A 16,977-nucleotide genomic window follows, 5' to 3' on the forward strand; every position below is an offset into this window, starting at 1 on the left:
GCCTCAGTTTTGCTCCAGACAGTACGTCTTGAGGTAGATGCATTTCTCCTGGATTTGTCGAACAAATTCCTTTATGCATTTCCACCAATCCCTCTCATTCTGAAGACCTTGGTCAAGCTCAAGAGTGAAGTAACCACTATGATTTTGATAGCTCCTCGGTGGCCCAGACAACCTTGGTTCTCCCTTTTACTTCAGCTGACCGTCAAGGATCCAATTCCTCTACAGATCTTTCAATCTCTGCTTACACAAAGTCATGGATCCATGTTACATCCCAGTCTACAATCTCTGCACTTGACAGCTTGGTACCTTTCTGCATCCAAAAAACCATCTACACAGCATTGTTATCAATAGAAGTGTATGTGTTTTACTTCCTGGTATTCTCTTCAAGAACCTTCATCCGCTTCACTTCCTTCAGTTTTGGATTACCTTCTACATCTTTCCATTTCTGGATTCAAAACCACTTTGGTCAGAGAACACCTCAGTGCTATTAGTGCTTTCCATGCTCCTATCAAAGATAAACCTCTGGCAACTCATCCTCTGGTTTCAAAGTTTATAAAGGGACTTTGTAACTCCAAACCTCTGCTGAAACCACCTCCAGTTGTCGGGAATCTTAATGTAGTTCTTGCCACGTTAATGAAGCCTCCATTTGAGCAACAAGCATCTCCTCATCTCAAGTTTCTCACGTGTAAAGTCATAATGCCGTTATACAGGGCCATGGTGAGACCTCATCTGGAGTACTGTGTGCAATTCTGGAGGCCACATTACAGTAAAGATGTGCGCAGAATTGAATCGGTTCAGCGGATGGCCACCAGGATGATCTCAGGGCTCAAGGGTCTCTCGTACGAAGAGAGACTGAACAAATTGCAGCTCTACACTCTCGAGGAACGTAGGGAGAGGGGAGACATGATCGAAACATTTAAGTACCTCACGGGACGTGTCGAAGTGGAAGATGATATTTTCTTTCTCAAGGGACCCTCGGCCACAAGAGGGCACCCGCTCAAACTCAGTGGCGAAAAAATTTCATGGCGACACCAGAAAGTATTTCTTCACAGAGAGAGTGGTTGATCATTGGAACAAGCTTCCAGTGCAGGTGATCGAGGCAGACAGCGTGCCAGACTTTAAGAATAAATGGGATACCCATGTGGGATCCTTATGAGGGTCAAGATAAGGAAATTGGGTCATTAGGGCATAGACAGGGGATGGGTAAGCAGAGTGGGCAGACTTGATGGGCTGTAGCCCTTTTCTGCCGTCATCTTCTATGTTTCTATTTTTGATTGCTATTACTTCTGCTTGTCGAGTCAGTGAGCTTCAGCATTAGTTTCTGATCTTCCATATACAGTTTTTCCCCATGACAAGATGATTCTCTGTACTCATCCTAAATTCTTTCCAAAAGTTGTCACAGAATTTCATTTGAATCAATCCATTCAGCCTCATTTTCATCCTAGAGAAGCAGCTCTTCATACATTGGACTGTAAGCATGCTCTGGCGTACTATCTTCAAAGGACTAAGTCACACAGGACTTCACCTCAACTGTTCATCTCCTTTGATCCCAACAGGCTAGGCTATCCTGTCACCAAGAGAACTATTTCTGCATGGTTGGCGGCCTGTATTTCCTTCTGCTATGCTCAGGCTGGGTTGCACCTCAAAGGATGTGTTACAGCACATAAAGTTTGAGCGATGGCAACTTCAGTGGCTTTCTTACGTTCCACTCCTATTGATGAAATTTGCAAAGCAGCCACTTGGTCCTCAATTCACATATTCACATCACACTACTGTCTAGAATCCTATTCCAGATGAAATGGTCATTTCAGCCAAGCATTATTACAGAATTTATTTTCTATCTAATGGCCAGCTCTCCCTCCATCCCATTATATTCAGCTAGAGAGTCCCATATATGAGAATATGCTGCCTGCTTGTCTTAGAATAAATCACAGTTACTTACTGTAACAGGTGTTATTTGGAGACAGCAGACAGATATTCTCACATTCCTCCAACCTCTTCTGGTTGGCTTTTTAACTTGTTTACGGAGCTGAGGTACCATGAGCCCTCATTTGGTGGTAAGGCACATGCATGGTAGCGGGCAGTATTAAAGCTTTTAAATTCTTAAAGTGCCGGTGCACTTTTCACTGTCTGTACCGGGTTACATGGATGACATCACCCACATATGAGAATATAGTATCCGGAAAACACCTGTTATGGTAAGTAACTGTGCTTTACGGTAGCTGTAGCCTTCACAACTTGCTGCTCTGCTGGCATCAGCCTTCCTCTCTGCTGGGTCCTGCCTTCATGGAAGTAGGAAGTAGGCAAAACCCAGTAGAGAGGAAGGCCCAATGCCAGCAGACCAGCGAGTTGTGAAGGTTACCAGTGATGAGAAATACTTCACTGTGCACCCAACTGGAGGGCGAGAGGGGTAAGGAAGAAAGCTGTCCAGTTGAGGGAGAAGGATGAGGGAGGAGAGAAGAGAGTGATGCAAGACTATGTGGAAGGGAGGGAAGGAAAGGAAGAAGAGGAGATGCCAGAGCATGGAGGGAGAGATGGGAAGAAGAGAGATACCAGGGAATGCGGGGGGAAGGAAGGGAAGGAGATGCCAGACCATCAGGAAGGGGTGTACTACTACTATCATTAATTATTTCTATAGCGCTACCAGACGCACGCAGCATTTACAGACTCACAAAGAGTCAGAAAACAGTCCCTGCTCGAAAGAGCTTTCAATTTAAACAGGCAAGACAGACAAACAAGATATCATGGATACAGTTAAGGGGAACGGTTAATCAGCTGGCTGGATTGGAGGGCAGAGGAGTAAGGTTAAGGATTGAAAGCTATATCAAAAAGGTGGGTTTTCAGTCTGCTTTTAAACAAGGGAAGGGAAGGGGCTTGACAGGGAGGGAGGGATAGGAGATGCCAGAGCATGGAGGGGGAGAGAGAGATGGAAAGGAGTTAGATGTCAGGGCTTGAGGGGAAGGGAAGCAGACAGAGATGCCAGACCATTGGGTGGAGGGGTGGGAAGGAAGGAAAGGAGAAGAGAGATATGCCAAACCATGGGGAAAGGGAGTAGAGAGAGAGCCATAGCCCCAGGTACGTTAGATTGTGAGCCCACCGGGACAGATAGGGAAAATGCTTGAGTACCTGATTGTTAAACCGCTTAGATAACCTTGATAGGCAGAATATAAAAACCTAATAAACTTAAACTTAGAGAGAAGAATAGAGAGGGGGGGCGAAGCTGAAATGAATCATGTATAAAGGAGAGGAGCATAAGATAGTTTACGATAGGGGTATAAAAAGAGGGAAGATGCTATAAGGAAGGAGGAGAGGGCAAAGAGGATGGAAGGGGCAGAGAAAGAAGGCAGATGCTGGAAGGAAAGAACATGAGGAAAGCAAAAACCAGAGATGACAAAAAGTAGAAAATATATATATTGTATATATTTTGTTGCTGTAGAATAAAGTAGTATTGTAGCTGTATTAATAAACATAAATAGAAAATGGAAATAAAGTAATCTTTATATTAGACTAATTTAAATATAATTTTTATTAACTTTTGGAAACCAAAACCCTCTTTCTCAGGTCAGGACAGGATACCATAACAGCAGCATACTGTACTGACCTGAGGAAGGAAGTTTTGCTCTCTGAATGCAGGAGTGATTCACAGTTGCTCTTGCTCCTGCCATTCTCTCCAGGAAAATGTCTCCTAGACCTTCAGCAACAATCTCTGCTGCCATTTTGGCTGCAGAGATGGCAGGGAAGCAATTGTGAATAACTCTTGCTCTTCTTAAGCCACTAGACCACCAGGGTGTGTAAGGTAGGTCTGGGGAAGGCCTAGGGGTTGTGGAAGGGTGATGATGGTTTTGTTTGGGGGGGGGGGATTGGGTTTGCAGAAAGTGGGATGGCACTTTTGCACCAGGGGGAGTTGGAGTTTCAGTTTCAGCCAAAAATGTACTGACATTATTGGCTGAAACCAAAACAACAAAACTTGATCAGCCACTAAATGGAAGGCCTGATCTGAGGATCAAACTACAGCACTTCCATATGGCAGTGTGCAGCACTTGAAACTGGAACCACAGGGCTGGCCTGCAGTGACCTGATTTTCTTTTTAATCTTGTAGTATGAGAATTTTTTATTCATAGTTCTTGTATTAGAGGCAGATTTTGTAACAGTATGAGCTCCATAAACTTACCATATCTTTCTGTGGCATTCCAGGTTTTGCACTGACTGCAAAAATAAGGTACTTCGTGCCTACAATATTCTGATTGGTGAATTGGACTGCAGCAAAGAAAAAGGCTACTGTGCTGCATTGTATGAGGGTCTACGGTGCTGTCCTCATGAGCGTCACATTCATGTCTGCTGTGAAACGGACTTCATTGCACATCTACTGGGCCGGGCTGAACCAGAGTTCGCAGGAGGGTATGAGTATGTAGTTGGCTAGAGTGGGCTATCTAGCGCTTTGCTTCCTTATTTTATATTGAATGTTTGTTTCAAATGCTGATGTAGATGATAACCTTGCTCTTTATGGCATTTATGGTTGGCTTTCTCTGGTGCAAACCTTTGCTTTTATGCATTACCTTAAAGATCATATGCTTCAAACCAGTGATTAAATGTAATCTTCTATCAGATGGTACATCCTGCCTAGTCTAAGCCTACTACAATAAAGAGTTTTGTGCCCTTGAAGGTAAACAAAAGGGTTTACAAAGGTTTCTTCATTATGTACCTGTAATCAGAGCCTTAGTATGAAATGATTTGAAAATATAGAAAACTGCACATTCAGATGTCCTTAAGTGAATTCTCAGCTGGAAAGGTGTTTTTGTTTGTTTTTTTGTCTAAAAGAATAAAAAAAAAAAGAACATTGGCATACTAGAACACACCAAAGGTCCATCAAGCCCAGTAGCCTATTTCCAATGGTGGCCAATCAGATCACAAGTACCTGGCAGGATCCCAAGGAGTAAAACAGATTTTATGCTGCTTATTTTAGGAATAAGCGGTGAATTTCCCCAAGCCAGCTCAATAATGGCTTATAGACTTGTGATTTAAGAAATTATCCAAACCTTTCTGTAAACCCTGCTAAGCTAACTGCTTTCACCACATTCTCTGGCAATGAATTCCAAAGTTTAATTACACATTGAGTGAGTGAAGAAATATTTTCTCTGGTTTGTTTTAAATCTACTACTTGGTAACTTCATCGCATGCTCCCTAGTCCTAGTGTTTTTGGAAAGACTAAACAATTCACATCTACCCTGTCCACTCCATTCAGTATTTTTTAGATCTCTATAATACCTCTCCTGAGCCATCTCTTCTTCAAGCTGAAGAGCCCTAGCTGCTTTAGCTGTCTACATTATGTCATATTTCATAAGTATAAGTATCAATCAAAAATTCTTATTGTCCAAGGGCAAGCAGGATATAATAGTCTAGCACAGAAATGTTCGCGATATTGTTTACACAAATAGGATATTACGCCATGCATGTGTATCTGATGCCTGTCACTATTACCTGGACCTAGCCAATTGCCTCTTTTCTGCAGAGCTAAATAATAATACTATCTTGTTGCTCCCCCTCAGCTTGCAGCAGAATTGTAATTTTATAACATACTAGGAGCAAAGTGGCAGAAATTGCACTTAGAATGAAGCCTGTGAACGTTTTACACCTGCACAGGAGCAAAATTGGAAGGACTAGGGAACACTCGAAGTTACAGGGAAATACTTTTAAACCAATAGGAGGAAATTTTTTTTCACTCGGAGAATAGTTATGCTCTGGAACACATTGCCAGATCCTTAGGAGCGGATAGCGTAGCTGGTTTTAAGAAAGGTTTGGACAATTTCTTGGAGGAAAAGTCTATAGTCTGTAATTGAGAAAAGACATGGGAGAAGTCACTGCTTGCCCTGGATCGGTAGCATGGAATGTTGCTGCTCTTTGGGTTTTTGCCAGGTACTAGTGACCTGGATTGGCCACCGTGAGAATGGGCTACTAGGCTTGATGGACCATTGGACTGACCCAATAAGGCTATTCTTATGTTCTTATGTAATGTGTATGTTATAAATAATGCTCATAATTCTCAACTCTGCCTGTGCTCTGTCCAAACTTTGCCTCTGAACATGTCTGTGTGCAATTTGCATAAAAGTATGTGCCACCTTGGCATCATATAGTAACATAGTAAATGACCTAGTCACATTTGTTATCAGGGCAATAATGAGCTAACAATCTAGTAGTAGTACAGTTAATTTGCTAAGTTGTACTATATGATGTCTTCCCCTCCCCAATGAGACATCATATATACTCGAATATAAACATAGATATTTGGACCAAAAAATGGGGGGGCTCGGTTTATATTAGTTTTCTCCCTCCACTGCTGCAGCAACCCCCCTGAACTGGCAGACTTTTGATTCCGCGATTAGCACATGCCTGCACCTATACCCCCAATCCCCCCACCGGAACGTCAGCTAGTGTTCCTTCTCTCCCTTCCAAGCAAGAGTAATGTCTGCACTCCCGTTCATGCCCAAACCCCCTCCAGAACATTAGCCTCTTCTCTCTCTCTCTCAGCTACTTCTCTCTCTCTCTCTCTCTCTCTCAGCTACTTCTCTCTCTCTCTCTCTCTCTTAGCTACTTCTCTCTCTCACTCTCACTCTGCTCAGACCTTGGGCCCCTCCCTGTGCATCACATGGGATACAGAGGAAGGAGCCTAAAGCCCTGATTAGTTCAGACATCTAAGGCCTAAGGCCCCTCTCGGAAGTGGAAGGCCTGTCATTTTCCATGGGCAGGCCTCGGAGTTGGAGTAACCATGCTTCCCTCCTGCGGGTGGGAGCATGGTGCAGAAAGGAGTAGGCATCCCTCCTGCCATTTTTGCTGCCTTGGGGGGAGGGGGTGCTTTTTTCTTTTTAAATAGAGCAGATTGTGCGTGTGTAATTTGTATTTTAACACTGTTACTTTGAACTGTGCAGAAGTGAGCAGTATTTTCCAGAGTGGTGTTTGGCACCTGTGAGTGGTGGTGTCCATAAATTTGCGGATGACACTAAACTATACAGCAGGGTCATAACCATGGAGGACTGCGAAGACCTCCAAAAAGATTTGACAACGCTGGAAGAGTGGGCCAAAAAGTGGCAAATGAGCTTCAACATAGAACCCGATGTTCACTTACAAGATGGGGGGATCACCGCTAGGGGTGAGCAACCTTGAAAGAGACCTGGGAGTGATGGTGGACACAACATTGAAGGCGTCGGCGCAGTGCGCCACAGCCTCAAGGAAAGCGAACAAAATGTTGGGTATCATTAAGAAAGGTATCACAACCAGGACGAAGGAAGTCATCCTGCCACTGTATCGTGCAATGGTGCGCCCGCACCTGGAGTACTGTGTCCAGTACTGGTCGCCGTACCTCAAGAAAGACATGGCGGTACTCGAGAGAGTCCAGAGAAGAGCAACTAAGCTAATAAAGGGTATGGGGGACCTCCCATATACTGACAGACTGAAAAAGCTGGGGCTTTTCTCCCTGGAAAAGCGACGACTCAGGGGAGACATGATAGAAACCTTCAAGATCATGAAGGGCATAGAAAAAGTGGACAGGGACAGATTTTTCAAACTAAGGGGAACCAGAAGTACAAGGGGGCACTCGGAGAAATTGAAAGGGGAAATGTTTAGAACAAACGCCAGGAAATTCTTTTTCACCCAGCGGGTGGTGGATACATGGAACGCGCTGCCGGAGGATGTGATAGGCAGAAGTACACTACAGAGCTTCAAAGAAGGTCTGGATAGGTACCTAGAGGACAAAGGGATTGAGGGGTACAGATAGGAGTAGAGGTAAGGCTATAGGGACAGGATTAGAGGTAAATTATAAAATTAGTCAGAGACCACTGTTCAGGCAGTGGGCCTGATGGGCCGCCGCGGGAGCGGACCGCTGGGCAGGATGGACCTCTGGTCTGCCCCAGCGGAGGCAACTTCTTAACTTCTTCTTAAGCAAACCTTACCCTAGAGCCCTTCAGCAATATCACTTACAAAAATGTTGAAATTAACAGACTGAAGAAATGAACCCTGAGGCACACTACTGGTAACATCCCTTTCCTCAGATTGATCTCCATTGATTACTACTCTGTCGCCTTCCACTCAATCAGTTCCTGACCCAGGCCATCACTTTGGGACCCATCCCGAGGGCACTCAGTTTATTTATTGCCTGAGTGGAACTCAGTTTATTAGTTGCCTGAGTGGAACACTGTCAAAGGTTTTGCTAAAATCTAAATACACCACATCTAGCGCACTCCCTCTATTCAATTCTCTGGTTACCCAGTCCAAGAAACTGATCAGATTTGTCTGACAAGATCTATTTCTAGTTACTCCATGTTGCCTCAGGCCCTGTAATCTGCTGGATTCCAGAAACATCACTATTCTCTTGTTTTAAAAAAGTGTTTTTATTAATTACTACAGAAGTCAGACTTAGCGGCCTATAGTTCCCTACTTCTTTCTTATTTCCACATTTATGCAGAGACCTCATCCGCCCTTCTCTAAGCCTCTTGGGCCTATTCATTTTAACATTTTTGTAACCGATATTGCTGAAGGACTGTCAGGTAAAATTTGCCTTTTTGTGCACAATATTGAACTCTGCAATAGAGTAGACACCCCTGGTGGTGTGAATAACATGAGGAAGTACCTAGCAAAGCTTGAAGAATGGTCTGAAATGTGGAAGCTAAGATTTAATGCTAAGGTCATGCATTTGGACTGCAAAAACCCAAGGGGAACAGTACCGTTTAGGGGGTGAAGAACATTTGTACACGAAAGTGGAGCAGGACTTGAGTATGATAATATGTGATAATCAATATGTGATAATATGTGATGGTCAAACAAGTTGAAAAGATGACGGCAAAAGCTAGAAGAATTCTTGGGTGCGCAAGACCTCATATAGAATATTGTGTACAATTCTGGAGTCCGCACCTTCAAAAAGATGTAAACAGGATGGAGTCAGTACAGAAGAAGGCTACTAAAGTGGGCGGTGGTCTTTGTCTTAAGGCGTATGGGGACAGACAAAGATCTCGATATGTATACTTTGCACGAGGTGAATCTCATTCATTTGAAAGGAAGCTGCAGAATGAGAGGGCATAGGATGAAGTTAAGAGGTGATAGGCTCAGGAGTATAATCTGTAGATGCATGGAATAGTCTCCTGGTAGAGGTGTTGGAGACAGACTGTGTCTGAATTCAAGAAGGAATCAGAGAGGCACATGGGAGAGGAGATAGTTTATGGACAGACTAGATGAGTCATTTGACCTTTATCTGCCATCATATCATTGTTTCTCGTTTGTACTTCAGTTTGGTCTAAACTGCAAGGGGTTGGTTGTTAGGCCATAGTTTAAAAACAAACAAACAAAAAAAAACCCCAGTGAGGTTGAATGATAATTTGACTATATGAGTTACAGTGCTGCTCTCCTACTTTGCTTCTGTACGGATCACATTAAGTGGTTATTTATATAGACAGGGATGCCCTATGGAGGGTTGTCCGGACTATTCTGTAATTGACCAGGTCAGGCAGCAGCAGCTCAAGTGCCTTGAGATTTTGTTTTGGTTTTTTTTGAGAGGTATTCGGCTATTCTTCTCTTTTTCTTGAAGGGATATCTGCTTAGCTATTTGGTGACTGGCTACCAGGTGACTGCACAGCCCACTTTACTGGTTAAGTCAAAGCTCAATGGTTCTCAGTCTCCATCTGCTAGTAGGAGTGAATTTAATATCCATCTATGCCAGTCTAGAGGGACGAAAGGAAAGCAAATTAGCAGGTAAGATCTAATTTTTCCTTTTCTTTCCTTCTAAAAATATATTGGCCTGAATTTTCTGCTGGCCATTATTTCTTTCCGCTTCAGATCCTGTTAAATATTTCACCTAGCATCCTTTTGGTATGCGCTCTATAGTATGGGAAGCCATGCTCTTCTGAAATAGGGGCATGTGATCTTTAAGATGCCTTGGCTTTGTCGTCTTAGTCAGCTCTTTGATGAATGTTGCTCAGCAGCTAAGCTATAAAATGACTTCATACTGGTTAAATACTTGGGTGTAAGAAAAAGTAATGTTTTATGATGAGCATTCTATTGACTATATAGCATAAAGGATAAAAATGACTCTAAATATATTTTTCTGTTTCCATAGGCGTCGGGAGAGACATGCTAAGACGATAGATATCGCCCAAGAAGAGGTTTTAACCTGCCTGGGTATTCATCTTTATGAGAGATTGCACCGAATCTGGCAGAAATTGCGAGCAGAGGAGCAGACGTGGCAGATGCTCTTTTATCTTGGCATTGATGCTTTACGTAAAAGCTTTGAAGTAGGTGTGGACAGCTGTTTAATAATAAAAATAATTGTATTTCTTGTATACCGCTATACTGTGAGGTTTAAAGCGGTTTACAGTAGATACAGAAGAGATAAAATTAAGTAAGATTAATTAAAATGAAGAAAAGTACTTAGAGTTCCCTGACTGTCCCAAAGGCTCACAATCTTGCTAAAGTACTTGAGAAAAATAAATTAATTAGGCTATAAACATAGAATAGAAGAAGGCAGAAAAAGAGTACATAGGAAAATTAATTTAGAATACATTATACAGGAGGTTTTTTTCGGATACGATATATGGGAGGATTTAACATAATAAACATAATAGATTATGTATCTTTAAAAAATTAAATCTAGTAGCAGTACAAAGATTCTAAACTGAATTCCATGTATTGATTGAATAAATGGTTTCGTAAAAGATATTAGAAATTGAAATTGGTTACAATAATTAAGAAAATTGAACCAGGTAGCAGTCTAAACATGGGAATAAAGAGGAGATAGAAGGAGAAGAATTTAGATAGATTGAATATGCTTAGTGAACTAATTTGCACATTGCAATGAATAGCTCTACTACTACAATGTACTTATTTATTGTGAAATTAACTATGGTTGTGGCTGTTAACATGTCCTTTGAAGGACACCACATACAGTACTCCTCCAAAATTTGCGGGGGTTACATTCGCGGAGTGACCGCGAATGTTGAAAAACCACGAATATCAGAAGAATACTGTAATCGACACTCCCCCTCCTCCTTCTCTTTCTCCTGCCTCAGCTGCTTTATTTGGGTGTTTTCTGGAGCTCAGCACCCCATGCTTTTGTCCCTGGCTCGAGCTGCGCCACTTACCTGGTTATGGTTGTCTTAGTCGGCAGTGTCTCCTCATGCTGCGGCGGAGCTTCTCAGGTAGCGGGTCCCAGGTATCTCCCCAAGCTCGCACGTGCCAGCCCCTTCCAAGTCCCCAGGCGAATGCTAAAGTGAGGAGCTCACATTGTGGGAGGGGGCATGGGAGGCGTGCAGCCAGAGAAGGCTGGCAGTGCGGAACTGGTCAGAGGCAGCGTAGGGTAATGGGTTCATTAAAAGAATCGCATATTACTGTACAAAATGCATACTCCATAGGAAGCCAGACCCATAGTGATAGAGAGCTTTTCCACTGGTCATTCGTGATATTTTCTAACTGGAAGAGGCGGTCAGAAAATACCGAGAATGACTGAGATTGCGAACCGTGAATTCGTGGGGGTGTACTGTATTCATAAAATTCATAAATTGTATCTGAACTAGCAGGTTGCTTGTAGAAAACAGTCAATCATGTTTTCACTCCACCTCCTTCCCTGGGAGCCTCAACTTGTATGCCTTGCCATCAATACCGGCACTAACCACAGTTTAGAGTGTCTGTGGGGTCTGCTTGTTTCTTGATACATATTGTTATCTGTGAGAAGACAAAAAAAGAGAAAATAAGACACAAGAAATAAAAGGAGCTTTGTATTGGAAAAAAAAGGGCCCGAGGCCGCTGTTTTTACATGACGTTGTTGTGCGTGGAGTTTTGGCGCTTTCATTATGAGCACTTCAAAAAAGCAGAAAAAGTACACTTTTTGTGGGTGCTGTTTGGTGGATGTGGCTGCACGAAATGTTCCGGCTGCCTCGAGGGAGATCCAGCTTCGGGTGTCAGCATGCCAGGTTCTCCTTCACGCATCGTTCATCAGTGGGGATGAGTTCTGGGCTTGCCCTGTCGTCCACGTCAGGGTTTCCTCAGTTGCCCGTGGTCCGTTGGATTCAGTATTGCAGTCCTAGGGGGAAGCTGGGGATTCCATTTCAGCTGTAACTGCGTCTGACGGTTTTTTAGTAGTCAGAAAAATTGTCTAACCAAGTGGTCCAAATAGTATGAAATTATATAATACCAAATCCCACTCTATAAGTTGAGGGATCCCTTAATACATGATGTTCAACACAGTTTTGTGTAATTTTGTATCCAGGGAAAAAGCCTCAGAACTGGAGTCATACGCACAGCAAATCTTCACCGTTTTAGCATATTAGATTGAATCTGCTCCTCACTGCAGTCATTGGCAAAAAAAACCCAACTATTTTTTATTTAATTTATTTTTATTTTATTCACTTTTTATTTTATTTTGTCTCTACTGTGACCACATTCGGGATAACCTACAACTAAAAAGTACCAGCAGATTTTTGCTCATAAAGAAAGAGAGAGAGCCTGAATAGGTATGAGCAACGCACAAATGGAAGATTAGTTTAGAGAGTAGTTTCACTTATTTTATATATTTTATATCTCACAGCTCTCTCCCGTACACTCTGTGCCGCTAGGAAGAAGCCAACATGGCCAGCATTTCGTGGACTTTTCTTACTATGTCCACTGCCTCAGGGTTTAATATCTGTGGCACATCTGACTTACAGTACTTTGCTCCTGCCAGTAATTTCAGACCTTGCAGTACTTTGCTCCTGCCGGTCTGAAATTCAGATTCACTGAGATTTCTTTCAGTTCCTCCGTATCATCACCCTTGAAAACCATTTCCGGTTCAGGTAGATCTCTTATTTCTTTTTCTGTAAAGACTGAAGCAAAGAATTCATTCAGTCTCTCTGCTATGGCCTAATCCTCCCTGAGCACCCCTTTTGCTCCTTGATCATCTAGCGGTCCCATGGATTCCCTCACAGGTTTTTTGATTCTGATGTACCTAAAAAATTGTTTTGAGTTTTTGCCTCTTTTGTAAGTTTCTCTTCATATTCTTTCTTAGCTTTCTTTTTCAGTGCTTTGCATCTAACTTCCTAGTACTTGTGTGTCTTATTTTCTTCATTCAGATCCTTTTTCCATTCTTTAAAGGATGTTTTTTTGGATCTAATAGCCTCTTTCTTTTAACCATGCCAGCTCTCGTTTCCTGTTCTTTCTACCGTTGCTGATACGTGGAATACATCTGGTCTGGGCTTCCACAATGATATTTTTAAATAACATCCATGCTTGGTTTACAGTCTTAACCTTTGCAACTTAACCTTTTAGCTTCTTTGTAACCATTTTCCTCATTTTATCATAGTCGCCTTTTTGAAAATTAAATGCCTCTACAGTAGATTTCTTTTGCGACGTCACTCCAGGTATCGGCTCAAATTTGATCACATTATGATTGCTGTTTCCCAGTGGACGCAACACAGTTAACTGCATTCCACTAAGGACCAAATCTAAAATAATTCTCCCTCTTGTCTGTTCCTGGACCAGTTGCTCCAAGAAGCAGTCATTTATGACGTCTAGGAATTTTACCTCTCTAGCACTCTACTGGCTATTTTAATTGGCTTCTTATTTGGACCTATATTCTGCCGTGCTGCTGCGGCCACTCAGTGCCTCTTTCTTCTTGGCTTTGGAGAAGACCAAGTTACTGTAGCAAATGTTCTTTGTGGACAGCAGGATTCAAGTCGTCATATAACCTCCCACCGTCCTTAGAAGTTGCCTTCTAGACAAGTTACTTAGAATCTGAGGATGCCCTCCTTGGTGATGCAGTGTGGGAAATGGTACACATGCACAGAGAGTTGCAAAAAGCATTTAGAAATTGTTCTATGTGGTAGAACAGCTCCTGGGTTGCAGTCCCCTAATGGGGGTCACAAAATGTACATTTAATATTGTGACCTGGGCTGGCTGGGAATAAAGCCCTCAGCAGTCTGTGCCTCCCAACAAGCCTTCACTATAATTAGGCCTTGTGGGCTCCAGGGAAGATGGAGAATGACAGCCAGATTGACTATGACCTGTAGTAAAACCAGAAGGGCAACATTGAATGGAAGGTAGTCCTCCGGGGGTCACTTGTTTTCTGTGGCCCATAGCTACCAAAAATTGGCTAAGCACTACTATGGAAGCTGTGTTGACTACTCCTGCAATACCAACATTGGTGGCTTATTTGGGGTTTGAGATAGGTGCCAAATACCAACTTTTGTATATCCAGAAAATTTCTACTCCTGGCTTTACACTTTCATCTAATAGTTAAAACCAAAAAGTACTCGGTGGGCAAAAGAAATTCTGAAAGCATTGCATTCTCCATTTGACGTGTATCACCCATTTATAGAGATAAGATTTTATACTTTAGCTTTATGCAGTTGCTAATTCAGAGCTGTGGTAGCCATATAGGTCCTGGAAAAAATAGTGGAAAAAACTGCTACTGGAGTAATGAGAAAGATGTAGCACATGAGGTATCGCAGGTCTTCCCCATCTTATGTAACGGCAGGGCTAAAGGAAAGAAGTTTTAAATCTAGAGAAAGCTGGGCTGGAAGTTGCACCGTAGCTTTCATCTTCTGTTTCGTCTTTTTTTTTTTTTTTTTTTTTTTTTAGTGAGAGTCAAATAGTGGGAGAACTGGCCAATAAAAAAGCTTTAAGAATATTTTACATAAGTGGGAATGTAAAATAGAAATCTCAGTGGAGCGCACAATAGCAATACAAAGAGGATATTTTGGTAAATTTCAGAAGATTTGGGGACCATTAACAGATTTTTGTAATGAGTAATAATGTTTTCCCAAAGTAAGATATTTGACATGGAGGTGTGTGGGTGGGTAATAAATATTAAATCCTATAATGTATAAGAGTATTTAACTGTTTTTGATGTATTGGGAATGGAACTTTGTAAGGGGAGGGAGGGGTTGGGAGGGTTTTCTAACTTGATATATAAACTAAACCTTAGGTTTGTATACCACGCCATCTCCGCAAGCGTAGAGCTCGGCACGGTTTACAGATATCAATTGTTTAGATACTAGGAATAGTTCATAATATTGAAAATATTATAGAATATAGGTATTGCTGAAAAGTTATATTTTTAATGATATATGAAAGTTAATCAAGTGTATATTTATAAGTTCGAATGATTTTTCTTATACACTTGTTGTAATATGTAAAAATGAATAAAGAGGATGTGTGGGGGCCATTAATAAGGTATTATAATGAATAATCAGCATTTTTCCCTACTTACTTAAAATATATTGTTTTGTGGGTGGGGGGTGTTGTGGTTTTCATTATCAAAGTGTAAAACAAATGATCTAAATTATTATATGATATATATTATATTTGAATATAATTTTTGGGAGGGTGGGGTGAGATATAATCTTTTTCTTGAGAAATTGTAGAGTTTCAAGTAATGTATATTAAATGATGATTTTATTGTACACTTGTTGAAAGATTTAAAATGAATAAAGATTTATTTAAAAAAAATGAATAAAGAATTTTTTTTTAAAATGTTTTGTTCTTGTCAACTAACTGAATGAAAAAAGTAACTAATAACACTGCTCTAAGTTAAAATCTTAAGTTCAAAATTCTGCATGTAAGCAACCATATTGTTTTTTTCCCCTCCAAGCAAGCGTTTTCCACTCATCTTTTTTATTTTATTTTCTTTCTGTCACTAGATGGCTGTGGAAAAAGTGCAGGGTATCAGCAGACTGGAACAATTGTGTGAACAATTCTTAGAAGAAGAGAGGGTTCAAGAGCTGAAACAAGAGAAAAAGCGCCAGAAACGGAAGAACAGACGGAAAAACAAGTGTGCATGTGAAATTCCTGCTCCATTACAAGCTGCAGAAGAAGCAGTTACTGATCTGGAAAAGGTAAACATGATGTATTTGTGGTCTTCTAGATTTTGCTCCTCTTTTCGGGTGTTCCTGAAAGTCTCTCCTTTTTAAATAGCTACTTTTCATCAATCTTACCTTGTGTGTGTTCTTTCTGCGTACGTTCTCTTTTAAGGAGCAGTCGGACTTCCTAGAAAGCAGCTGCAAAGCCTGTGGCAGCACAGACAGCATCAATGGTGGCTGTGTAGAAGTTATCGTTACCAACGAAAACACTTCCTGTACGTGTCCAAGCAGTGATAGTCTGTTAGGGTCACCGAAAATTAAAAAAGGTATGCCACCTTTTACTTATGTGAATGAGCAATATGGAGTGAGTCTATTTCTTGGGATATATCAGGTGCTTCCAGGTGACTTTGTGCTAGCCCACTGCTCTAGAGAGAGGATTCATGTTAACATTATTAGCAAGTGAAAAACTGTCTTCAGCATAAAATTTAGGCAATCTGATAAAGAACATGAATTACTTAATAAATAAAACTCCTAAAAGTTTTGATAATCTTGAAATATCAGTTATATTATTAAGCTAGCAAGTAGGCATCATCATGCGGATTAGAGCCAACTGAATTTCAGTTTCAGATTCAACATGGACATGCAGGTTCAGATTTCAGCTGAAAATGCCTGTTCATATTTGACAAACAGAAACTCTGTGCCATCCCCACCCCCATCAATCCTGCCTGACCGCCCGTAACCTCTTCCCAGGTTTACCTTAAAAAGCAAGTAGTAGTCTACTGGCCTCTTTTTTTGAGGGGAGGGGGGCAGGAACAAACCCCATTCGCTCCTGCTCCATGCCGCTGCTTCATTGAAATGACTGCCTTGACTTCCACGGGATCTCTAGCGACGGCCATTTTGCCAGAGGAGCAATACAGGGCAGGAGTGAGTGGGGTTCATTCCTGCCACTGAAGAGGCCAATAGGCCCAAGCAGGATGGGGGAGTGGCAGAAGATTATTGTGAGCACCCAGTTTTGCTTACATCTTCGATTTTGGCAGAGGTCCTGGATTTGGTCGTGGATGGTACTTGGATGTTTCTTTTTCCTAAGAGCCATAAGTGAGACTTTCTGTGCATGTCCATCTCAAGAAGCAGAACTATGAAACTGTTTTTTTACCATCCACTGTTATAG

The 16,977-nt window shown here is 41.8% G+C and overlaps 1 protein-coding gene across 3 annotated transcripts in view; it reads left to right on the forward strand.

Moving 5' to 3' along the window:
* Positions 1–16,977, forward strand: part of GGNBP2 (gametogenetin binding protein 2) — a 147,028-nt gene that overhangs the window by 98,413 nt on the left and 31,638 nt on the right. For 2 of the 3 annotated variants that reach the window (XM_033922193.1, XM_033922191.1), the window contains exons 7-10: positions 4,195–4,404; positions 10,100–10,274; positions 15,651–15,845; positions 15,982–16,135. In XM_033922193.1, coding sequence (XP_033778084.1) covers positions 4,195–4,404; positions 10,100–10,274; positions 15,651–15,845; positions 15,982–16,135 — 734 coding nt within the window. The remainder of the gene's footprint in view (positions 1–4,194; positions 4,405–10,099; positions 10,275–15,650; positions 15,846–15,981; positions 16,136–16,977) is intronic. The other variant, XM_033922192.1, reaches the window with a different exon arrangement.

The sequence above is a fragment of the Geotrypetes seraphini genome, chromosome 15 (genome assembly GCF_902459505.1).
Source record: "Geotrypetes seraphini chromosome 15, aGeoSer1.1, whole genome shotgun sequence".
Taxonomy (NCBI): domain Eukaryota; kingdom Metazoa; phylum Chordata; class Amphibia; order Gymnophiona; family Dermophiidae; genus Geotrypetes; species Geotrypetes seraphini.